Source organism: Stigmatopora nigra, chromosome 12, assembly GCF_051989575.1.
Source record: "Stigmatopora nigra isolate UIUO_SnigA chromosome 12, RoL_Snig_1.1, whole genome shotgun sequence".
Lineage (NCBI taxonomy): Eukaryota > Metazoa > Chordata > Actinopteri > Syngnathiformes > Syngnathidae > Stigmatopora > Stigmatopora nigra.
In genome coordinates, this window is record NC_135519.1 from 8,121,068 (window position 1) to 8,147,714 (window position 26,647).

Consider the following 26,647-nt stretch of genomic DNA (forward strand, 5'->3'; position numbering starts at 1 on the left):
AGTATTGGTGCTTTTAAATTACTTATTTTAAAAAGTTCAGGGTCTCTCCTCAACCAACCTGTGTTGAAAAATACTTCAGATAAAAAAGCTAGTTTGGCAACCTAATAGATACTACAGATAGGGTTGTATTTCCTGTTTCCTCACATATTGTTCATAACTGCAGCAATTTTATGAATCTATAACCGTTTACAGAGGAATAAAAAGCTGTGGAAGGGATTATGTTCTTTATTGTGCAATACATACCAGGACAGATATATATCAACCAGGTCACTGAATATCCTGCTACATATATTTGGTGGTTCTTTTGAAAAAGAACAAAGCCTGATTGAGCACAGAACTTTACCCAATAACACTTTGTGCGGTCCTCATATAACTCTTGCCATTGACGGCATTACTCGTCCAATCTATTTGAACTGGAAGGGTTGGGAGCGGGCATTAAACTTGATCATTCACAATCACTCCCCTCAGTTTAAATGGCAATGTGTCATTTACCATTGCAGGCATTCTATATATTTTTGTTTGTTTGTTTTTCTGACCCAAAAAGTCACTGGCCTCATGGAGAGTTAATTTTCTCCCTGTGCCCCATGGTGAGCTATTTTGGTGTGCAAGTGACCCCTGGTGAGCAGACGGGAGAATTCATAGTGTGAATGTTTGTGTTTTCCAATAACAAGCTCAAGTTGGTATTAAATTTTTACAAACTACTTTTTAATATATAACATTTAAGAAAATATTTGTGTTTCATCTATTTTCAATCTATACATAAAAAAATAAAAAAAGTTAAAGTTCCATTGTTTTTTAAACAATAAATTAATAGTAGGATATTTACATTTTTAAATACAAAAACTGAATAATGAGATTTGCAATTTTAATTTTACTATCAATACTCAGTCCTGCTTGCTTGACACTAACAACAATAGATTTCCCATTCATTTAAACTGGGTGGACTGGCTGTGAATGCTCATTTTTCAGTGGAAATGTTAAGCAATTATTCGCTGCCAGCCTCTCACCTTCATAATGGATTTGATGTCTACTGCTAAATGAGTTTAATGGGTGTCCTCCGTTTAGGCTTTTTTTGCACGACTGGAAGAGCCAACATGCAGAGATGTATTTTTCATTGTGGCACAAAAAAAGCCACATTTTTGTTCAGACTCCATAGTTTTTATCAGTTCCCAAAAGACCGTCAACTTCAAATGAAAGAAACAAGACCCACATCGCACGAAATGCCTTCCAACTATTATTCTGGCAAGTGACAGCTAAAAGGGAAATGTTTTTCAGGCAATTCACTTGATCCTAACACCTGACTGTTACCTTCAGCAAAACAGCGGTGAAATGCAAGGAAAGCTCTCGGGATCTGGCTCAAATGAACTGATTCAGCTGTGGGCACAGGCGACTGCTTTCGGTGTCCAAAACCATTAGTGATTTCTGTACTACTAAAGCTGTGCTCCCGGGTACACGTTTCATTGAAATGAGGTCTACTTTCCACGGCAAAAACACCTCTGTGAGAACAGGAGACGGCGTTCTGAAGAAATGCAGAGAGCGAGAAATGCAAGCATGCCAGAAAGACTCAAAAGAACAATTTATTATCAAGAACGAGGATATGAAACAGACAGAAACAGAAAAAAAAGCCTGTTCATTATCAAGTTAATTTGATCACGTTTGTGCTTGCAGCAAGGAGAAAATGTGAAAACTTGACAAATCCTCTCTTTTGGCCTATAGTGTAAACGGAGTTAATAACAAGTCGGCAGAAACTAGAGAAGACACGGCTCAAAACGGACAGGCTTTCAATATCATTTCTCTAAAGTGCTTAAAGTCTGATTTCAACCTTTTGACAGACTTCTTCCTTTGAGTTCTGGTTCATCATTGCCAGTTGAAGGTACGCTTCACCAGGCTAAAGAAGGTTCTGTTGTGTTCTTGCAGGTAAGAACGGAGTTGTTGTAGCACAGTGCCGTTGACAACCGGGTGCGGTCGTCCCTTGGACTCGTGCAGACATCGCTCTCGACCGTCACTTCGAATGCAGTAAAAACCCTTGGTCTGGTTAAAGTAAAAATTGGAGGCCACTATCCTGGGTGGCAAGTTGAGGAAGCGCTCCACCTTTTGAAGTTCTGGCAAGGGATTGTGGATGAGCAAATCCCCATCCACGATGTGAATCTGTTCTAGGGGAAAATAACGTAGCCAGTTGCGCACGTGGATGTCGTAAAGGCTCCTTTGAATGGCCTTATAGCGAGTATTCAGGGCGCCGTTTCGCACTAGGAGGTTCTCGATGGCTTGAACCGGCTTGTGGTTTTCCAGACGGTTGAAGTATACTTGCGTGTAGTCCGAGACGACCCGTTCGGCCGGGTCGCGCAGGATCAGGAGCAGTTTGATGGATGAGTTCATTGCCCTGATGCGTTCGGGTGCAAGAGTTGAGGTGAAGTATCCTGGGGTCTTCTCTACTGTTATCTGGTGAGGGTATGAGTAGGGCATGAGTTCACGGTACCACTCTAAACCTTTGGAATAGTTCTCGTCCCAGTCAAAGAAATGCACCTCCGTTGCCGCGGCAGCGACCTCGGGGTGTATGTCCATCATTTCCAGCAGGGCTCGCGTGCCGCCTTTGCGCACCCCAATTATAATGCTATGTGGGGGTCTTTTGCTAGTCCCCGGAGGAGGAGACAAGGCCACATCTTCCTCGTTACTTACACCTGTTTGGGGGGGTGCAGCAGACGTTTGGAGGATGAGAAGAAAGGCAGACACCAGGAAACATGCCATGGTGAGAGAGGGGAAATAATGACGGAGAGCCGAGAACAGAAACTTGTGTTTTAGCTGTAAACCAGATCTGGCTCTTTGGGCTCAGTGATAACGAGACCGGCGGAAAGTGCAGGTTTTATCGGCCGTGCAATTTGGACAGCAGGAGAAGAAATTGCAGCCAGTCCACAGCACATCTGTAAGGGAAAAAAAAGAGAGAGGGAGAAAGAGAAAAGAGAAAGGATTTTAGATTTGAGTTATGTGCTGTAAGATGAATGTCTGATTTATATGGAAATGGAAATCCTCATTCCCCTGGAAATGCAATCTAGCCCTTAAATACAATCCACGTGTCCTGTAAGTGTATCGTCTCGAAAGGATGATATCTATTCGTCTTTTTCTGAGCCTCTTTCATCATCCTCCATCCAATCTTCTTTCTCTTCCCACTGCATCAACCCGTTTTGTAGTGATTCTGTAATTTCTCAGGCTGAAAAACGTCTAGCAAAGCAGCTCGTTAGGAAACATAACGGAGCAATGCAATTGTGGCTGAAGGCCAGTCGGCCCAACAAGAGCTCCCGTCTTGCTTTACTAGCCCAGAATCTATACGACCAATCAATACACATACTGTCTCTCCGCAGACTACCTTCATATCAGAGCCTTAGATTTATAAAGACACATTTTGCACAGGAAATCAACTGTGTTCCCGCTTGTAGGCGACTTTGATTTCCTATAATTCTCAAGAAGGATCAATTGTAGGACATCTGTATCCAGCTGACTCATTGAGCTTTGGTATTAAATTAGATTAACCATACTGATGAGAACAAAGAATAAAAAATGAAAAGTTATATATATATATATATATATATATATATATATATATATATATATATATATATATATATATATATATATATATATATATATATATATATATATATATATATATATATATATATATATATATATATATATATATATATATATATATATATATATATATATATATATATATATATATATATATATATATATATATATATATATATATATATATATATATATATATATATATATATATATATATATATATATATGTTTATGAAAATGAGATGGGATTTACATCTTGCTTAGGATGGCAGTACAGAGAATGAATGAATATATGCACATATGTTTGTATGTGATGTTTTCCTGCTTTAACTGTATATCATTAATTATGATCAAAAAGCTTGTTTTCAGAAGCTCTTATGGGGTAAACAATCCGGGTGAGTTGTTGCTGACACATGGCTAGTCAAAACAAAGGAGCCAAGCTTTGGAAACAATTAGATCCTGGCTAAGGTCATTTTCACAAGATAGTGCTTGCATGGGAAAATATTTTGAGAAACACCTGCATGTCTTATGCATAATTTCCATTTGAAAAAGGTCATGTGGGGTGCAGGAAGGTTTAGCAGGTTAAAGTTGAAAATCCTCATTTAAACTTTTTTTAACATTGAAAACTAGAGTTAAATTGTGTATTGTTGACTTCATTTTTGCATGCCAAATGTCAAAAGTATGCAATGATATCTTTTAATGCAGTCAAATGTGTTTACGCATATTGTGATGTAAACAATTTAACAACATGTACTATCCATCGATCAACTTTCAAGTGACTTGGTTCAAATCGCATACTACATTGATTTTCCACATGGCCTCAGTCACGACAGGACCAGTGTGGTTGTGCAGTGAGGTCTTTATAGGCTCTAATTTGCTCTCCTGCCTGTCAGCCATTCCACAGCAAGGAGCTGCCAAGTCCAATGCGAACAGCTCAGCAGCTTCACAAGTTTCCTGTCTCATCCAATCCCACTCATCTCACGGAACGCCACCTCCGAGAAGGAGCCATTGTTTCAACTTGACACTGACCCTCGTTTCTCTCCCCCCCCCCCCCCCCCATTGGATAGTTATCTATTGACTCATACTACTTCTATATCGCACAATAACTGCAATTAAGTGATGACTGTGGTCACTTTTTCACGGTGACTTGCTCGCATGTCCTTCAGATGTACGACAGGTGTATCATTTCAATCCCCTGACATGTGAACAGCAGCAGTCGTCGGAACAAACGGGCAAGGTGAAATTTAGCCTTGGTGGAATTGGACAGTTACTGGGAACACTCCACGCACAGCTGTTTGCAAGGTTAATATGTGAGCAGCATATTTTTTGTCCATCATTTAGTTAGCAGACAACTTCATGAATGAGCATGAACATACGGCATATGGCAACATCAAAATTGAAGAATGAGACTAAAGTATTCTTAAATGCTGTAGGGAAAGTTATTTATTTTTTTAAATGTGTGAAATATGTTGTTGTTTTACATCTTTTTTCACTTTCTTAGCCAGCAAGATTTCTTTTTTTCTTACCTGAGTTTCTTACCTGCACCTCCCACTACATATACAGATAGTAATTAAATACCCACAAAAAAATATTTAAATTTGCTTAATAATCAGTCATCTTGCATCCACTCCAATAAAAGTGTCAACAAGTTGGCATGTCATCAAAAAATCCAAAAGGAGGACATCAAAGTTGGTTCAAAAGGCTAAAAAGAGTAACATAAACTCTTACTCTACACATCAAATGTCTTCTGAGTTTTTTTTCTTTCTTGCCAACATATGAAGGACCAACCACATAAAAGTAAAGATATGCTGTATTTTTTAGCTTTTAAAATGTACAATCTTTGCTTACCAGTGCCTTTTATTGAATCACCTTTGAGTCTGTACTATGGCTTTAACTACTGAATTTTATGTGTTTTTGTATTCTTGTAGGGTTTATATTGGATATAACTCTCTTTTATTTCACTTGTACATCTTGTTATATGCTGTATTTTATAGTGCATTTGGATTTTATTTTTTACGTCTCAATGCTTTGGGGTCCAAATTCAAGTTAATTCCTAAAACTAAATCAAGTTAGTTATCAAATTATATTTAGACCATTATATACCATTACTAAAATAACCAAGGTATGCAATGCATAATGATAACACATTAAATGGAGTTCCTTTTTTGTTTTTTGAAAGAATTCGGAATAAGAAGGCATTAAAGACACAATATCACAAATCCATCTAATTCTCCTCTTCCACTCATGCTGATCATTATAACAGCAGAGAGGAGCCCTGGCTCAATTTTATTAAGGCCTTAAAAAGTTGTCTGCCATGAGAGCAAAAGGGCTTAGTAAAAAGGGCAGTCTTCAGATGTGTGCTATTCATTATATCTCAGCCGACAAAGAGAGAAAGGCTGCACAGGTTTACAGCGCCGTAGGGGTTGGCTTTCCTCTAATTAACCCAAACAGCTGGCTCTATACATCTTCAGATCAAACCCTCCACTAAGCCTGCTGCCATCAACTGTGGCAAACAGGCGATATTGTACAGCCAAGCCTTGTTTTTTTAATGGCCGCTCATTGCGCACGTTAGTACGAAATAATTACAACAAGAAAGAGGCTCGATCACAAAGACGTTGAGAGAAAATGATTGATTATTGTTAGAGTTCTCCAAAGAATATACATTTTAACTAGATGCGTGGAACAGCTGCTTTATCTTTACACCATATCATGGCGAATAGGGACTTTTGTCCCACGTGTTTATTAAATTTTCATGTATGTATGCAAAGACATGTCAATTCATCTCTTCTCATTTTTAATAACATTAACTTTTAAAGTAATAACTTTTTTTAAACTTTGTCCTGACTGAATATTGTTGTATTGCCAAGGTGGTTTAATAATTAAAAAAATAATAATAATAATAATCATTATCATCATCATATAATTAATAACATATTAGCTCAATGGGTCTCTTTTAACCAGTACAGAATTGACTGGTAATTTGGCCATTTCAGGTCTAAATATTGAAGGAAATTTCCATATTGCACCACAATGCAAGTGAAAAAAAATAGTGACCTAAAAATATCTTTGAGCAAAGAGCTCAACTTCAAAATGAATAAACAAAAACAAAAATAACAAAAGAAAGCAAAGGAAAACTATTAATATAGCGGCGGTCTTTCTAAAAGTAATGATATTTTCTTGCCTGCATTACAAGTAGGTGACACAGAGGTTATGTCATGTCTGTTTGTCTTTATGTTTGTGTTCAAGATAACTCAAGAACTTAAATTAAAGGATTGTTCTTAAACTTGAAGGATGTGTTTCTGGTATGAAATTGGACTGGTTTTGGGGTCACGAAGTAAAAGGTCAATAGTCACAGAGCTCAGAATTGTGTGTTACATTTCATTCTGAAAAATCTGATGTTTGTGAAGCTATTTTAACATTCCATGATTAACAACTCGGCCATTGTGAAAGAATTGATTCTAAAGGAGTAGCATTAGAGCATTTTCCCTCCATGTTTGGAATGGAAATTGCGCCTCCACTCAGCTGCAGAGTATTCTTTGAATCTTTCAGGGCGAACAAAAGGATACAACAATAACCTGATCGACTGCAACATGTGAGAAGAGTCCTTTGCTGTAAACTTAATGAACGGGCAATCTATCTTTTCATTAATTGCAGGGACATGTGGCCCTGCACACTAATTATAGTGCTACACCTGTGATTTCTTTTAAACGCAGCTTTCAAGCAAAAGGTCTTGCAACATTTTCCGTTCTTCCTTCCTGTAAAGTGGATTCATTTGGAAAGCTGTCTCTTCTAACTACAGTCCTTGCGACCCACTGTAGGTATTGAATAAAATAATAGGCTATGATGCCTGTGGTTTGTGCCAGCTAAACATAACCTGCAAATTTTATATGAACACCAAATCCCTTTTAAACACAAAAAAAAAACGTTTCCGCATGATGATGAGGCTTTGACAATCTATCTAAATTCTATTGTACATGATTGTCAAGCAGTAAAATCTCTTGTGTCTATGTTACCAACCTCACAGCATAAATTCAATTTATGTATTTGTCTATGATCTGAGATGTTCCACAAGCATCAGCTGACATTGGGTCAAATCCCGAAAGGCTTTTTCCCAGATAAAAGAGACCAAATTTCTCATCACCTGGGAGCAAGCAATTCCCCGACCAGAGAATCATTCGGAGTCATGTTCCAATGCTGGTCAGAAAGTACAAGAAAAAAAATCAATCTATAAGTACTCTGGTTATCGTTTCTGTGATAACTCACCTGCAATTTCTATGATGCTTCCCAGCAGGTATATAATCTATCACTACCATTAACAATGATAGGTATCCAATCATGTGCCTTATCTACTTGCTCACCGGCAAATTTAAATTAACTTGTCACCACTAGACATCCAATCAAATGATTTTTTCTACCGGATAAGCTCTGAAAAATTGTTACAACCTGCAGATAATTTTTTAAATGATTGGGATTTTAAGAGGTCCAAAATATTATAAAAAACACAGGACATTGAGTCCGGGTGCACCCCCGTCCATTTGTCTGCTGGGATCGGCGCCAGTAGCCCTGCAACTCTTGTGAGGATAAAGGCTACAAAGCAATGATGGATGAACATTGAGAGTAAGCCAGATACAGCCAAGAGTTGAGCAGCTTGCATTGGACAATATACCCTAGGGCTGTATATGCTATCGGTGTAGTGTACAAAAGCATGAAATATAAACTATACACTTACACACACTGTATTCTATTCATAACTTTTATTTTCAATGTTTTCCTTTATGCAAGCTGTTGTCTCGCTGCAACTTATTATGAATTCAGGTGACTTTTGAAGGTCAATAAAATAGAAAATCTCCACTTGATTGTAGTAACCCTCACAAAGTATCCCAAGGATAAAAGAAAAAAATGTGAAAATATCTTAAACTCCATATTTAAATCACATTTGTAGTTGCATTTCAAATCCCTTGTAGCAGTGTAAAAAGCAAAATTCAACAAATATATAAAATATTACTAATCAGAGTTTCCCTTAGAAAATATGCAAAGCATGGTGGTAGAGAGACCCATCAGTAGCCAATCATGCATTTGATAATAAATCTACAGGCAATACATTAAATAAAAATACAAACTTTAAGTTTAGAGAATTTTTACAAAAAGGCACAGCCTTGAAATTTGAGTTATAACAAAGAAAACCAATCACCAGACCAATTTCTAATAGGAATACTTTGTCATATACTATCTTCTTTTGCAGTACTTTCATCCTGGCAGGGCCGCCAAACAAGACTGGCAACCGCCAGGTTTAAAAAAAAGCGCAAGAGGAAACACTGAATAATAATTTCAAAAGATCTGCCACTTTCCAAACACATTTGAACTATACTGTATCTTGTTTATTTCCCCAAACTACAGCTGGTATGTAATTTTCAACAACATGGACTTGGAAAGCTTTTCCCGCTTTGGCACAAAAAGCTCCCATTGGAAGTCTCATATCAGCGATCCGCCAGTGTTTTCCTGCCATCACAAATATGTGCTGTGGGCTGCCAAGCACTGATGTGATCCAACACTACACTGCAAGTATCCAGATAATAGTGTGCTGAAGTTAGAGCTCATTTTCGGGTTTTGCACGCATCAGAGTAAAAGTATCACACAGTCATTTACGAGTCTTTCAGTAGCAGGCCATGGTTGGCGTGCTTTGGTAAATATGCATGATGGAAGATGCAGTGCATCCATGGTGAGACACAAACAAAGCAAGCCATGTAACAGCTGGAGAGAGACAACTGCAACAGCAGATAACACGCACGCTTATGATATTTAAAGGTCTTTTCTAGAATGTTTAAACATTGAGATTTCTTGCTCATACCACTACAGTCACAGCATTTTCAAATTTTGCCGTGACCTTAACAAAGAATATAGTTTTACCTCATCAGCATTAGTATTTCCAGTTGTCACAAGCTGTTTCAAAAAGATTAGGCTAACACAGGTGAAAAAGCATTTTTTTTTCTTCAGAAAAACCAACGAATCATAGCGATAGGCTTTCAAGGTCATCCTTTTGCATAAATCGCACCCTAAATCATCAACAGAGCAAATGATGCCTGGAAGAAAGGAAGCATTACAAGGGAATGAACTCAGTTAGTGACTTACCAAGCCCTACTGGCCAGGCAAATAAGAGCTTAGGAAAGTGTTTCTCTAGGATAATGATCTCCTGCTCCATTTCTTGCCAAGAAATGCCTTGGAAGCCTCGACTTTACTATCTGAGCACATATCAATAAATTAAAATACAGTCTCTTATGCCTCAGTGCCAATGTCGCACCAAGCAATTATTTAGCATGTTTCAACTCAGTTTTATTTACTTTGTGCCAAGGCCATTATGTCAGTTATAACAACTGTCAACATATCCCAGCAAAATTAATACTGGTGATGGAAAATGTAACTTTTAACCCTTTATATGGTGATTTAACTCATTGGGTGGCATTGACGGTGTTAGACGTTTAACCCCCTTTGACTGGAAAGGGAGAATAAATAAGGCACTACATCCCATAAAAGCAAAAATAATTGTTGCCTATTTTCAAGAAAATACAAAGAAAAATAAACTTTAAGAGATTCAAGTCCAGTTACAATGATGAAGTTTGATATTTGAAAATGTAGTATTTTAACTAGTCAATAAAATTAATTAAAACGTTTTATTCTAATATGATTTCTGGAAATGCATTGATATTAAATAAACTATGATTATATTCTCAAAATAAAAATGTAACTTGGGGTAAAATAATTCCTATCATAATGTGATAATATCCCTAAACAGGATAATATATGCCAAGATATTTTGCCAAACCTTAGGTTATACGTATATAACTATGCTCCTCGGGATATATAAGCAATAAAGTATGAGCACTAGGATTGGGTTTTTTGTATTGCCCCTGCCAGGCAGAAAATACCCAATATTTTGCAACCAAAACATTAGGATGGGCAAAAAAATAAATAAAAAGCACCCATTCACAGCAATACTGAACACCTGTATCAGCATTCTGTCACTAGGTTCGTTATCTTGTTCCTTATGGCAAGCGTACCTATGGCAGGTTTGAAAGTAATCCCTCTATATAATTCAAATAACTGGCGGGGGACTGTTTGGAAAGTAATGACAATATCTGAACATCTGCCATGCTCTGTATCTGACAGAATCGGGTTGAGGAGACAGAGGGAATAAAACATTGTGCCATTTTGGCAGGGTGACTTTCAAAACAGAATCATCTGTACAGGCCTCAACCCAAAAAGCTAATCAGGGTATCGTGTTATTCACCCCCCAAAAGCAAGATGCAGATACAGTACGTTTGATCATTTTTGTGTCAGAATGATGTATGAAGCCCGTGTTCAAGATTAATCAACACGACTTTAAGTAAGAGACTTCCTCAGACATTTCGTTGCACTGTTCTTCACGTATATGTCATCAGTCACCCCTCCTCTCTCTCCACGGCCCAATAAAACCAACCATACTGTTTACGAGAGATAAGAGGCAAAAGAGGTCGCAGGTCCAATAACTTGTTTTATCACCCCAGGTTCTTGCAGCTAAAGCCATTTCATAGGTAGACTTGCTGAAGAAGAATTCTTCATTAGACAATTTTCGGAAGCAAGTATCAAGGGGTGTCATGGGGAAATAAAATAGGTTATCAATAGGACATTGCTTATTGGCTTGCTGTATGTGCTCTCGTAATCTTTTGAAATGAGTCAACGGGATTATGGGACAATAGGTATGTAGGTAAAAGGCCAAGTACAGTAATAAGTAGTACAATGTAAAAAAGTGAAAAAGGTGTATGTGCTTTGAAATGAATGCCTCGGAAAGACATAATCATGTTAGTTTTCTATAATATATTCTTTAAGATAACGTAATGTTAAACAACACACAACTACACATCCTTTTTTATATGAATAGTTGAAGCGGAACATTTCAAGCATGTTTTTACTGTATTGGGCAATTATGAAGTGCAGCAAATTCAAGCAGAGATTGATCACTTTTAATTCAGCAACATCGCTATCTGACTAAACCTGATATGGGAATGATTAAAATCATGTGAACTCAATCGTGTGCATATTAAGTGGGGAAACCAGGAATATAATTAAATCTTTCTCCCACCAGATTGGGTGTGGAGAGACTTGCCATTGATTGTGTAGTCTAATTTTTTCAACATATATATATTCATTCATATGTTGTTGCACAGCATGGTTCACCAAATGTGATCTATATTTTAAAGATCAGCAATAAGTTTCACATTGCAATAAGTACAGATCGCAAAACAAAATGTAGAAAATAGTAAAACAACAGTGAAGTGTATTAGGTATTCCACGTTCCTTTATCTTCTTTTCAACTCCCAAAACAGACACCAGTGCCCCCATACGTATTAGACAAAGAAAAGTTTGAAATTGAAGATTAACTTTTGTAATCCTGCTTGTATATTGAAAATTGATCTTTGTCACATAAATGACATGTACAGTATTTTCTTAGAAAATTGTGTTTGGTTGGATAATAGAGCTGGGATTTATTTCCAAATGAATCTCACCAGATGAGTTAGTACCTGTATTTTCCTTCTTTCTTTCTTTTAAACATTGCAACAAACTTAAGTAGCGACATGTGGGTGGTAATTGCTGCCTACATTCTGAATGAGGCTTAAATTACTTATGGAAATGAGTGCTTGTCATTGTTTAGATGGCCTTATTACAGAGTAATCAGACATTTAGCATATCATTTTGTCGTATTTAACTCCAAGTACTGTTATAATTGTCATTTACTAGGTTATGACTTTGCAATGACTCTGCCTCTTTGCTGGGTATCTTGCTTTGAATCTCTGACCAGTGGAAATGTTACCGGAATATAAATTTAACATCTGAGGCTCCAACAACTCAGTCACATGCCATCTAGGGATATCTAGCTGGACCCCCATTAGGTTGCCCAAGCACTCAGATATTTGCTGCCCTCAAAAAAAAAATCATCAATGTGCCCCATTTGTTGCACAGGTCGCTAAAAGCTTTCTATTTCATTTTTCATAATTGCTGTGTTCGCCACAGTGATGGGCTCTCTGCTGAGTTAAACATCTAATAAAAGCATCCAGTTTTAGTGAGAAAAAACAATTTAGAAATACAAATTATTAGTTGTATCTGAACCGAATAATAGGCTTCTATATCCATGGTTTTCCGACCCAAAAGTTACAAGCAATACAGCTGAAGTATGATAAGATAATTGATGAGAATTATCACATAACCATCATCACCATCTCATAATTGGCAACTGACAGAAATAAAAGCATGTTAAAGAGCTGCTTCACACAAACTGCCGATTTGTAGAAACACCTAACAATGTGATTAAGGGATTTGCATGTGAATGTCAATATGTTTGGATTTGAAAAAGAAGATGCCAAGGATAAAACAATAGCCTCTCTATCTCTATCTTCATCTCTGTCCATCTATCTTTCCATTTTAGATGCTGTTTATGCCACTCCAATGGTTTTTAATTGCTTATCAATATCAAAGTACTCAATATGTCACTAGACATTTCACAATCATACATCATTTTACACAGTAGGACACATTTTTTTCATAGGTTCTGAATATTAGATAAAGCTTATCTCAGGTTTAAATAAAATTGAAAAAGGTGAAAAAAATTCAAGTTAATTGAAAGATTGCTGCTAGGTTTGAAAAGCAAGATGAAGACGAAGAGTCTCTTTCAGTACCACGGACAGTTCCCAACACTACAGACAGTTTCCAGCACCACAAACAGTTCCCAGCACCACAGACAGTTTCCAGCACCACAGACAGTTTCCAGCACCACAGACAGTCCCCAGCACAACTTCTGGAGACTGGTTTTCTAAATAATCATGGGCTCAAGATGTCCTTAACACAATTTAGCTATCTTGCTTGGAATATATCTACGTAGAGTAGATTTTTTTTTAGTTTTCTCCCTATAAGGATCCAATGGAAATGGGAAAAAACGTTTCAAAAACTTTAATCCATGCTAATCACCATCATCTGCTTTTTTCGCCTCATGAAAGTGCGTCCACCCACACGCTGGGAAGCAGTATTTACAGCCTGGCCTTGCAGGGGCATATGAATCAAAACAAATCGTTCTCCTCTAGACAGGGTCGTGATCTCCCCCCGGAAGAAATAGCACCGTTAATCTGTCAAATATGACATGGCTGGGACAAAGAATAGCAGCAACACACGGGTAGGAAACAAAACAGACCAGTTGGAACTTGCCAAGCAGTTTTTACCCATCCACTGTTTCATTTATGGAGTATATTGCTAAACTACAGGTTTGATAGCCCCCTGTCAAATCCTTATATTTCCATGTGAGTTAGCCTGAAATTCTATGTTGCCATGGCACCAAGCTATGCGATTTTAAAGCAAGATTTCGAATGAATTTATCATTCTCCTTTGGTGTTTGCACATTAAATCCCTGCTTGTTAAGTGTGTTAAAAGTCCGGATGGAAAGATAAGTGTAGATGAAAAGTGTATAAGGCAGAGATTACATTAGAGAATCTAGCACTCAGTGCATTGCTCGCAAAATGAGCTGTGCAAATGAATAAGTGTCAATTTATACATTTGTTAATTTAAGTTAGAGTAATTGGCTCAAATAGATAGTTAATGCCTTTTCCCCAAACATAGCTATTACTTTTTAATGATACATTAACAACTTCATTAATTATTTACAATCATTTCACTGATGGCTTGTTGACTGCCACTCAACCCCAAACCTGCTGTGTTTGAATGTTGTTGCTCATTTTGGCACAAGAATCAGCAAATAGAGGTACACCTACTGTGCAGGGATGTAAATGTACTAGCTTGGAACATCATTCATTGGGAGTTCCTTTTTAGGATGTTTAGCTCCTTGCCGTTTCAATCATACTACACGCTCTAAAAAAACAAAACTAGCATCAATCTCTGCCCTGAGGGCTGAATTTAGACTCACGTTGTTGATGAAGATGCACCATCCAAGAGTCAGTGACAATATCAGAATTGTTTTTGATGCGCTTCTGTGCCTGCACATGGTGGAGATGCGTCTCTAAGTGATGTGCAGCATATGGACAAAGGTCTTAGCACCGCAAATTTCTGCCTGCTGCACTTTCATGAATTATGGAATTCAGCACAAATATGCAAATCTGGGCATTAGCCTAGTTATACTGCTGTACTGTAACTCACAGTGACTTATTTATTATGTATGAAGCGAATATCGGAGTGAGAGGTCCTGGCAGTTGGCTTTTCTCAGATGCACAGTTTCACATCCTGATGAAGAATACATAGTAGGAGAGGTAGCTCCAAATCGCAAGCATCCTTCCACTCTGAGGAACAATTAGAGCCTGCGTCTGCGCTCAATTGCCAAGCTACTTAAAACAACAATAGCTTGCACTGTATTTGGAAGCTTGGATACAGATACTGAGAGAATAAGTGTGCAGTTGTTGCTAATCCTCTATTTCCCCCCGCAAGGCTGATCTGTACAGTGATTAGTCCGGAGAGGCAGGATAGTGAATGAAAAACATGATGATGTATTAAACATGGTACAATAAGAAGTCAGTCTACGGCTAGTCAATTTTGAAATCTAATCCAAGATGATCAACAATAGAGCAAAGTATTAAAAAAATGCCAAAGACTCAACACTGAAATGTTGAACCTGGATACGATATTCAAAGTATTGACGGTAAGGCATTAAGTTATTTGTTCTTGCATGACCACAGCTCACCAGAAATGTGTTGTTATGGAGTAAATTTGATCTTGCACTATTTTGGATAGTAATGGAAGGTCTAGCCCTTGTGAATTTAGTTATCAGTGCCACATAATTAAACATCACAATCATCACCTTCATCATTGCCAATGACGCTGAAATAATTTGTAAAAGGATGATCCTTTAAATATCTTCTGGAGTCCATTAATGAGCTTTCAAAAGCATTAGATCATGTATTTATTTATTTTTAAGCCCAAGGTACAATCTCTTCCACAGGAATGCACTTGGAAAACAACAGCCCGCCCATTTGTAGCTGACGCCAAATTTATGAGTTGCAATAAAATTTGTTATTTCAAGGAAACGGCAGAGTAGAATTTATTGTTTAATTTAAAACCACTTATTGGTTCGCAGAATATAAAATGATATAAATTTATTGCACTGTATTTCCAATGGAATACAAGCACTTGGATGTCTTTAAAGTTGCCACGGATTTGAAATGAATCCCACTCAGCAGCTGCCGTTTTCCCAAGGCTGAAGTCTTAGAACACCACTAGTTCCTACTTCGTATTCCCTCTAGAACCTACTCTTTGTTCACACACTCTTTATTTACTATTCTATTTTAATGCTTGTGGCACATGCTCACTCAGTCTAATTTGACCCACATTATTCACCACAAGTAGCTCATCCATTATAAATATCTTTCTTTGGCCCAGTTGTGGTGATGGCAAATGAAAACCAAAATGGGAAAACCAACAACAGCATAAGCATTTTAAATGGTTACGATACACAAAAAGGTTGCATAAATTGAGGGAAAGTGACATATAATTCTTGGCAAAAGAGAATTTTAATAGAAGTTAAATGATTTGCATGTTGATGGTAATAGGCTTAGAATCCATTTGAACTGAGAAGAATGGCAGCCAATGAAAGAACGATCCCAGTTCAAATGGATAAGACATCGAAAATGGAAAAGGCAATTTAAACAATTCATTTCTATCATAAACGCATGCCACTGAAAGAGTAAATAAAGAGAGTGGTGGTTAAAAAAAAGGATGAATTTCTTTTATTTTTTGCCTTATGTTGGTATCGTAATCTACACATTGCATTTTAATTAAATATAACAAACATTAAGGCGAAAGACCCAATGATTTTATAGATTTTCTTATACATAACCTAAGTGTCAAAGCCTTGAAATGAATCATGAAAACTGTTGAACTAGAAGGCCCTTTGTTGTTCATTCCTATTTTTTTCTCCTTGATGAATAAACCAACATGTTCCAGACATCCACATGCAGAGAAAAGCTCAAGAATTAATTAGCATTTTAAACAAATGTCTCTGTATTCCGCGGCTAATAGTTTTCATTTCTTAATTGAACAAACAAACCTTCATCAAATATTAATTCCTCTTCCTTGTTGTTTTCAATTGCTCTTGATTAGAAAAACGTTGAGGGGAAATATTTTTTTTGTTTTTGTTTTGCTTTATTCTTTCCTTCGCTCTATCTTGTTCTATGCTAAAGTGGAGCCAATTGGACCAAGTCCATCAAATAAATAGGAAATCACTCACTGGAAAAAAAGATGTTCTTGTCATCTCCTCCTCCACCTTTTAAAATCTTGCTAGAAAAAATTCTCCTCACAATATGGAATATATTATCCTATGACCCTAAGTCTGAGTCCAAATATCCATCAAAAACCTTTGGTATCTTTTTTTTAAAAATATAATTATTAACATTTCTGCCACGTGGTACAAATTAGCTCAATTTGTCAAATGACAGTACAGTATATAAATTGCTGTATGAGCAAGACTGAACAGAAAATCCTAGAAACGTCCTTCACATTTTGAGTAGCATGGCTGCAAAAAAAAAACACAAACAGAATAACTTTCCCATTTTAGCTTCCAATAAACAGATGCTCCATTCAAGAGAATCACTCGGGTATAAAAATAACGAGTGACCACGCTTTCATCTTGACCTTCTGTCCTTATTCATCAGCCCGTGTCAGAATATTAGAAGTTCCCATGACCCAGCGCATCTGAAGTCCTTTTTTGAAAAATTATGGTAATGTTTATTGACTCCACATCCATTGAATCGGAGCAGTGGAAAGTCTGTGAGTAACCCAGTTCGGATATTGACAAAAATGTTAATTAAAATAAAAACTTTGTAAAATGCAAACAAAAGAGCAAAGCATGTCTCCGTCATCTTTCGCTTAAAAAACATGGTTGTTCCTTTTTGCACTTGAGCATGTGGCAATTAAAATGTGCAGTGGGTACGTGAAAGAACCCATAACACTTCACAGCAGTTAATTTACATATGTTGAACTATAATTTTCATCATTTGACTCCTTTGACGCATTATTTATGTGAGTGTGAAGAATGTTATAATGCCACATGCTCATGTTACAGACTTCAACAGTTAATCTATCTGGTATGGTTTGATTTTAAGGTATACAAGGACTTCGCAGAGAAGCGCCATGCATGTAGAACAAATGTGTGTTCATATTTCAGAACAGATTGTGTATTACCTGAAAGGTGTAGGTGTAAATGATCTGTTTATATTCAGTCCAGAAATTTAGCATAGCTGTGGATTGAAAATCCCTACTGACTCTCTCAACCATTAATATGCATAATTACTGTCAGAGCAACTTTAGTACAGTGTGTGCAATACTCATCTCATCCCATTTTCTGAACCGCTTTATCCTCATTAAGGTCTCAGGGGGTGCTGGAGCCTATCCCAGCTGACTTCGGACCAGAGGCAGGGGACACCCTGAATCGGTGGGCAGCTGATTGTAGGGCACAAGGAGACGGACAACCATGCACAATCACATCCATACCTAGGGGCAATTTAGAGTGCCCAAAGAGCCTACAATGCATGTTTTTGGAATGTGGGAGGAAACCAGAGTACCCAGAGGAAATCCACACAGGCCCGGGGGGAACATCCAAACTCCACACAGGTGGACCTGACCTGGATTTGAACCCAGGATCCCAGAGCTGTGAGGCCGACGTGCTAACCACTCACCATCCATGTGCAATAATGAACATCATAAATAATTGGCTTGGAACACACGTGAACTTATCAAAAGATGGCACATGATAAATGGCACATATAATTGTTCTCCCTGGTCATACAGTGGCTTTTCGTCTTTTGAAAAATCCCTGATATTTCAAACGGCCACAGGTTCCCATAAGTTAATAACCGCAAGCATATGTAATGAAAGGTGATATGCACAACCGTGTCATTAACGATGCTAGGTGTCCAATTCATTTTGACTGGGAGAATGAATTGGACATCTGAAGCAGTCATTGGCACTTAAAAATGTGCATTCACAGCCAGTTTTGTGAAATTACGATAAGTACACAAAAAGATTTTCTTAACATATTAAAACCCAAATGTGATCCTGTGTATTGATACCAGGTCTTTATGAGGTTGTGTTTTTTATCAATATGAAAAATAAAAACTTCAATGGTTATGGTCTCTTCACCTTGCAATATCAAATAATTTAGTCTTACGCATCCCACTAAATCCATTTGAAAATTGTCTTTTAGCAAAATAATAGAAATAAACTGAGCTAAAACTATTTATATGCTTAGTTAAAAATGCAGGCACCCTGTACACCTTGTACTGTATTTAATTTATTTATTAGGTATCTCATTTTTAAGATTTTTTTATTATAAATACATGATCTATTTCACGATTTCTTTACCAACAAGTAATATCAATGGAGTTTTTTTTAAATTGAAAGACTTAGTTCAAGGCAATTAAAAAAAAGACACCTAGACTCACCTGTGAAAATTCATTAAAAAAAAAAGAATTTAAACCCACGAGTGACAAAAAAAAACACGTGCAAGACACACCCTCACAGTGTATATTTCTTAAAGACAAAGCAGAAGAAAGATATAAGAAAAGTGGTTACCTCGGTAAGGATGTCAGAGGGTCGCGTGGCGTTTTTTTCTTTTCTTTCGGGAGCATTTAATGATAATGCAGACGAAGATTATGCCGAAGGAAAGAAAGCATTTTTCTTCACAGCCGGTCCGCGTAAACAGTGAATAAATGAAGCCGTCCGTTTCTTCTATCGCTTCTCGGATCAGATGGAGGAGGAAAGGAGTCGAACGCTTCCACTGCTCTTACTGACGAGCGTGTACACAGACACGCGTGGAAAGAGGAGAGAAGCAGAGAGAGTGAGATAGAGCAAAAGAGAGAGAGAGCGAGAGAGTGATGACAGGATGGAGGGAGGTTCTATGAGCTGAGTACTGTCAGGTGATCAGGTCAAGGTGCTCTCCACACATTTAGGTAGTGCTAAAATGATCGGGCACAATCCTAATATAAACGATCCACCATTGCTTGTTCTCCTTAGGATGTTAGGTGACTAAGACCCTATTAAAGATGAAACTGGGTGATACCGGAATGGTAGCCAACTAATTACAAGGTACATATTGACAAATATCCTGTCACATCAATAAATGATATGATTTTTGGAGATGTTTTTCTGTTTGTATGAGTGGAAGGATGCCACATGAACCTATTCAGCCGAAGAGAGAACAGGCAAATACAACAACACAGCATTAGCTGAGATTAGTGAAATTGTGACAAATTAAAAAGACTGGCCATTCTATAGTGCACCAGCCAAAATCATTTTGTTAAAAAATTGTTTGTTTGTTTTAGGGTTCAAACTCATTCATTAGTTTGTTTGTTCCTTTATCCATTCATTGCTAATATAAGACCCTGGTAGGGATTTGAGTTTTCAAATTAGTAGCTGGAAAAGTAAAATATGCATTTAATTATTTTTGTACAAAAGCATAATGAGAGCAATTAAAAAAACAAATAATTATTCTACTTTCAATACAGTGCGACCAGTATTAAACAAGTTTTAATGGAATTGCAGAATCCGAAACAAGAGAGCCATGGAGACTCTGAGCATCGCCTTTTCAAAGGAGAGTCTTTATGTGCCAAATCTGTAGGCGTCCTTAAAATTAAAATTCAGAATATACTGAAACGTATAAAAAGTTAGTGTCTGTCTACTGTCAGATAACAGTATCAACAAAAGTGATGACTTCCTGTCTCAAAATATTGTGGAAGCTCGCTGGGTAAAAACACAAGAGAGAAAGCCAAATAGAGGGCAAGTGAAGGGTGCATTTATATTTCAGCAGCCGAGTCGGATAAAGCGAGCAAGTCAGGGTCATGTCCGATGGCTTCAAAATGTATAGTGTTTGAAGAGTGTGCTTAGGTTTTTTTCAACGCTTATATTGCATCTTGATGACCTATTATTAAAAAACACAAATAATATTATAATACCTAATAATATTAGGTAGAAATAGTCAATTAAACAATACATCGGTGTGTACTTATCAGGTGTGAGTTTGACTTGTTACCTGCGTAATCTAAATTTTCATGTCCACAGTCATTTGTTAAAATAAGAAATAAGTATTTTGTCAAATACTCACTTACAAAGTAAAATGTAGAGCAAGTCACTAATCAACCTTCTTCCATCCCAAGGTAAACACTCCTGGTGATGAAATTTTCATTAAACGGACAAAGCAGAGTGTGGTTTCTGAATCCTCAGTCAACTTGCATCATTCTGTATAGAGATGGTTCAGTCTGAAAGCTCATAGAGGACTGATGTCTTGTTAACCAAGGGAACCTAATATTTTGGAAGTGGTTCCGCTCCAAGGTGTCCAAGTACCTTAAGTCACATGCTGCTCATTGTCAATGTCCTTTATCTGCCAATAGAATGGTGACCCTATGCAATCGTTACTAAATGCTGCGAAACAAGAAACATCACATGGGAATTCAGCAGCCCTGCCATGAATTAAATGCAGAGAAATTTGAGAGCTATAGACAAGAATACAGTGACCAACTCATTGAGGAGTTCTATTCATTTTGAGTAGAAGCCACTGATCATTTGTTGCCAGCCGGTCCTTCAAGTCAAAAAAAATTGGACGTCTAATGCAGTCAATGACAATGAAAGATGAACATTCACAGCCAGGACTCTTGATTTAAATAAATTGGACATACATCAATGTCAGTGGCTGAATGTCTACCCTGTTATTGGTCAAGGATTCAAAACTACATAATTAAAAAAAATAGTATAATAGTATGGGTTTCTCAGCATGTGTCTAATGTTATGGATGAGTAATTGGCTACAGGTGATGTGGCAATGTTATAATTTTGTTTTGTTAACACATTCACGGGTGAGAATTCACCATCTGTTTCCATGTGTTTGTACAAAAAAAAATAAGCCTTCTGTCCTTAAGAGGACGTCCTTGGGAGGTGAAAATGAAGTTGTTGTTTTTTTTTTTTCGCGAGGGAGGTTTCACACCTTTTTCCGATATGAAATGTGTCCTGACTGCAATAGTTCATTATTCTGTTATGTGTCTGCTACATGATGTGAGAGCAAACTAGCAGGCAGGTTTCAAACCACATTCATATGTCTAAATGATGAGTGAATGGCTATACAATATCAGATGACCTCAGTTCAACTAGCCATTTCTTATGCTTTTAAGAACCTCTTCAGAAAAGAGTCCCGGTGATAGACAGAGAATGTTTTCTAATAACATAACAGTTTCCCCAGCAAATTAAAAAAAAAATACAATTACAAAAAAATTGAACAAATTACATTACCTTATAAAAAAAAAAAGGTCTGAAATCTATCCATCTCCCTACTTGGTTTTCCAATACAAGGCCTCCATTTTTTATGAATTTGTAAAATAAATATTGACGGCCAATCCATGTACCTGCATGTTTGTTCAAGTACCATAATCATGCATCCAAATATTTGATGACTTTTAAAGCTTCTATTTCTGCTGTGTTTATTTGCATAGTTTGCATCTTTATTAGCTCTTTAGGCAGGACACAAAAAATATGTTAATAGCTGAACTGCCAATTTAATTCAGGCTATGAATATGGGAAAGCATAGGGATCTGCAAATGGACTCAAACATTTTTTCACCCATTTATGTACCCTAGAGGCTGTAATTTAGCAAAGCTGCGCAAATCACATAATGCAAAAAGCACATATACAGAGCAGAGGTCTTTGACAGATTTATGTTATTACATGCCTACAAAGTGCTAATTATTTTGGCTGTTGGAAGAACGGGCTTGCCAGACAAAGGTGATTTAGGGTTAGCAATTCAGAATTGCCTTTGACAACCCGTCTGTCATGTACTTAACTTTATTCATATATTGCAACAAACTACATCTGTAAGAAATTCATGCACATAAAATTATCTCATTGCTTGCCATTGTCAAATATGGTTGCCACAAAACTCCCATGTGGCACATTAAAACTGTTCAGATCATAAAGACATTTAGATTCCCAGTGTGTGTAGCTAAGCAGCTGAACAAGACAGGGTCATAAAAATATAAAAAGACTGGCTTTAATCATTTGCTGTCAAGCCTCCCAGTCAAAATGTATTAGACGTCAATTGCAGTTGGGTCAGCCAACGATACGAGAACACACTGAAAATGCAGTAAGTGTAATAATGAAGTTTTAAATACTTCAATACTATATTAAAACAGTCAACACAATGGAGCCCAAGAGAGTTCAAGTTTATCTGTATCTCGTGTATATCAAATTTATACTTTGAAACAAATAACACATTGATTTTTGCTAAATTTAGTCTACATGGAAGACTTGGCCAATGGAAAATCAGAAAACCATACAAACTTACCTTTTAAGCATTGACAAAGATGGCGATTTAAATCACTGTGAAATTTCTCATGAATGTTATTATGATTCAAGGTGGCCGAAAGACAGATTTTCCAAGTAAAAGCATGAATAATTTTCAAGCAATATAATCATTGAATGGTTGTCTGTAACTTTACTTTCTATTATAGCATAGTCAAAGTTGCCAGAGCTAAAAATAGGTCTAAGAGCATCATGTCATTAGGTCTGTACCCTACATGCAAAACTTGATGAAACCTACTGAAAAACTACAGCTTGTGACAATTAAATATTTATACTTGAACTCCTATGGAGCCATTTAGCTTCTCATACCTTATTCATTCAAAGTAATATGACATCTGTAATGGACCTGTCAGGGTTGCTCTGCTGTCAATGCCATACAATATGTACAGATTCCAGGCAGATGGTTGTTGAAATATGCACTTTCAAAAAGAAATATGAAGTACTATGACAAGAAAGTCTTCCAGTAGCCAATGCCAACTAAAATGATGTCTTAAACTATAAAAGTGTCTGGAAAAACGAACAATATGCAGGAAGTCTTTCATTAACAATAGCAGTGAATGTGTGATTTTTGAGAATGCTGTAAAAATCATAAAGTCTACTATTATGTTTAATGAAAGCAATTTGGTATATAAAGATAATCCATGCGAAATGAATTACATGTCAACCTGTAGAAATCCCAATTTTTTTAAGCTAAATCCATCATACATAATAACATAAAATCCCCAAACATTTAAACTTGTATCTTTGTGCATATAAATGGGGACCGTAATAAATGCTAGGTCCAAAAGCTCTCAAACAACTTTAATATTTTATTCTCCAAATATTAATACTTTCCATTTCACCCTTTAACAATTAATTCTTGTTTGTTTGCAAAACAAGATACATACGGCCTGTTCTTCTAAGATTTATTCACTCTACTGTGTATTTTCCTCATGAAAATGTGCCAAAACTCATAAGAATCATTAAAAAAAATATATTGTTGAGTGAGTGGAAGTGACACATTATATTAGATATTTCCTGAGAGCAAAATGTAAATTTTTAACCACTTCATTTCATATTCTCCCAATCATCCCCAACAGGGACCAAAGTCTAGGCGGTCTTAACCTTCATTTATATCTTAGCAGCAGTGAGATAAATGAAACCAGGCCCCCACACAAGCCCTCTCATAGGACCAAGCAGAAAAATATCTGGGTTGTAATTTCAAAATCTCCTACAGTATAAACTCAACAGAGCAGCACACTGTGGTGGCTATGTCTGGTTTATCCAAGTAAAATACTTTTGTACAAAAAAGAAAGAAAGTGAGAAAAACAATTGAGCAGTGAAAAACCCAGCATCATATTGCCAAAGGTTAAAGTTGTAGCAAGCAGATGGAATTGCTTTTTAGCCAGTTTTGTCTGAAATTAATTATGTATACTAATACAGTCCATGTGCCTGAGTCACTTCTCCCATGCAGAGAAGTAAAACACAAAATTAATCTAAGATACAATTATGATGTTATCAACAAATTCAAAATAGACTCTTTTGCATTTTTGTAGTCAATAGATGTAGAGGTTTAATATTTCAATTCTCATTACTTGAATGAAAACACTGTCTTTTTCTATTTTAACATCAGGATTTTCCCTTTGGTCTTATTCCGAAGTATATTTGTCAGATTTTACGCAACATGTACTTCACTCTCCACATTAAAAGTGATACAAACTAATACAAAACGTTCCACTGTTTTCAAAAGGCTTTGTTTGTGTGTTGACTGTATTACCATCATTATTTTTCCGTTGCAGCTGAATAATCACACCAATATTATTGTGTCGAGGGAGAAAAATCAAAGAAGTAAAGGGTGATATTATTGATGCATTAAATGAAGCGTTTTCAAAAGATACCCAATTAGCTATTACTCCACAATAGACTATAACCACAGGCAATTTCATCTCCACAGAGCATAGAAAGAACATCAGAGTACTGGTAATTTAAAATGCTAGTGGTGCTTTTGTGAATTGGAATACAATCAGAGTGAGGGGGATTTTTTCCACTGAGATAACTGATGCATGCTTGACCAAGTAGGAACAATGAGGATATTAATTAGAAGACAGTCTCACCCACCTGTTTGGAAATATTGTCAGCCAGAACCATCTGCAGACTAGAAGCATAACACAAATAGATATTTGAGTATGCCAAAATCTCAAAGGTGGAGTTACGCCCCATTTACCAAAACATTGAGAAAAACGGAACATTTTGCAGGTACAAAGCAATGATTAGGGAACGCAGTAATCGCTTGTTTTAGTTTGCAGCTATTCTAGTTTATAATGTTTTTCATTCTGTGATGCTTTTTAGTTTGGAATAAAATGTCAATTTGATTTTATTTAAAGAATACGATTTATAAAAATCTTTACTAATCTCTGCTCACAAGTCTGCACTTGAGGGTGATGTTGAAATTGTAATCTCATCTTATTTTTTTTTAAAACTATCCTTTATTAGATCAGTGCTTAACTTAAACCAGATGCCCATAAAGCCAAAGCAGAACAAAGCAGATTTTAAGCGCATCCTTCAAAAAATCTAACACAATTTGGCTAGGTTTAGCAGCATATAAAGCAAGGCAGGCTTTACCAGTATTGTTATATGACACAAGAGACACATTAAAAGTTTTAAGAACCTCATAGATTTTGGTGGAACATAAAATGAAGGAAAATATGCAATGAAAGAGAAGAGCAAGGTCTTTAAAACCTTATTACCAATAAAGTCATGACCGGGTAGAAATGAATCAGTTCAGTGTCATTTGCACCAGTTTTATATTTCTCTGTATAGCAACCTTTACCATCTGTACATGCTTTTATTTATGTAATAAATAACACAATGAAATGAAATAAAAACAGCATGCACAGTTCAAACAATGAGAAACTGCAGTTTCCTGAATGTTCCCTGTAGTTTCCAACATCATATTATAAATACTGTCCAGTTGAAGTAAAATATTAATAAATTGTTTGATTGGGTGAAAGTATTTGATTGGGTGTTGCCTACCAAATTTATATGAATATTAAACTTAAGGTACTATATATTCTAAGGCTTTAAAAGGGAGGAAAATGCTTGGCGATAGATCCCATAGTGTCCACTGACCATACACATGCTTTCATCACTTACCTTCAAACATATTTAATGCATTTAAAACAAAAATTACCCAAATGACTAAAAAGAACCTTTAAAAGGGTTTGAGAACTCTGCACAAAAAGGATAATTTTGTTTGTTCCCATGACAGCAAACACATATACAAGGTGAGTCAGCTTTTTCCAGCAGGACGCTCTCATTAAGAAAAATCACTTTCATTCGCTATTGACTATTTAACCTCTATACTCAAATAATCCATATCAATGCATAATGGTTGCGCGACACCCTCTAACGCTAACAAATTCTCAGTGTGCTTGGGCATTGAAAGAATCACAAGGTTATTAGTTACAAAGGTTACATGGATTAATATCCCTTCTTTGCCAATGGCTGATTAATTCTTAGCAATTATAAGTTATTTGCACATAGAATCGATAAGGGTTCACACAAAAAATACAGTTTTGCTCATTTCATGAAGATGAATCATAATGTTTTTACAAAGAACTATTAAGCTCCTAATATTTTTGGGTTTTTCTGCTAATAGCAAAACAAAGGATTAATGACGGCATACACAAGAGAGCACAATCTATATAAATCCTTAAAAA

General features: G+C 36.5%; 1 protein-coding gene across 1 annotated transcript; it reads right to left on the reverse strand.

Annotated features, from left to right (window-relative positions):
- Positions 1 to 1,564: 1,564 nt before the first annotated feature.
- Positions 1,565 to 19,427, reverse strand: hs3st1l1 (heparan sulfate (glucosamine) 3-O-sulfotransferase 1-like1). The gene is made up of 2 exons (XM_077729772.1): positions 19,180 to 19,427; positions 1,565 to 2,918 (listed from the first exon to the last, which is right to left on the reverse strand). Exon 2 carries the CDS (start codon positions 2,743 to 2,745, stop codon positions 1,858 to 1,860), a length of 888 nt encoding a protein of 295 aa, XP_077585898.1. The 5' UTR covers positions 2,746 to 2,918; positions 19,180 to 19,427; the 3' UTR covers positions 1,565 to 1,857.
- Positions 19,428 to 26,647: the final 7,220 nt, after the last annotated feature.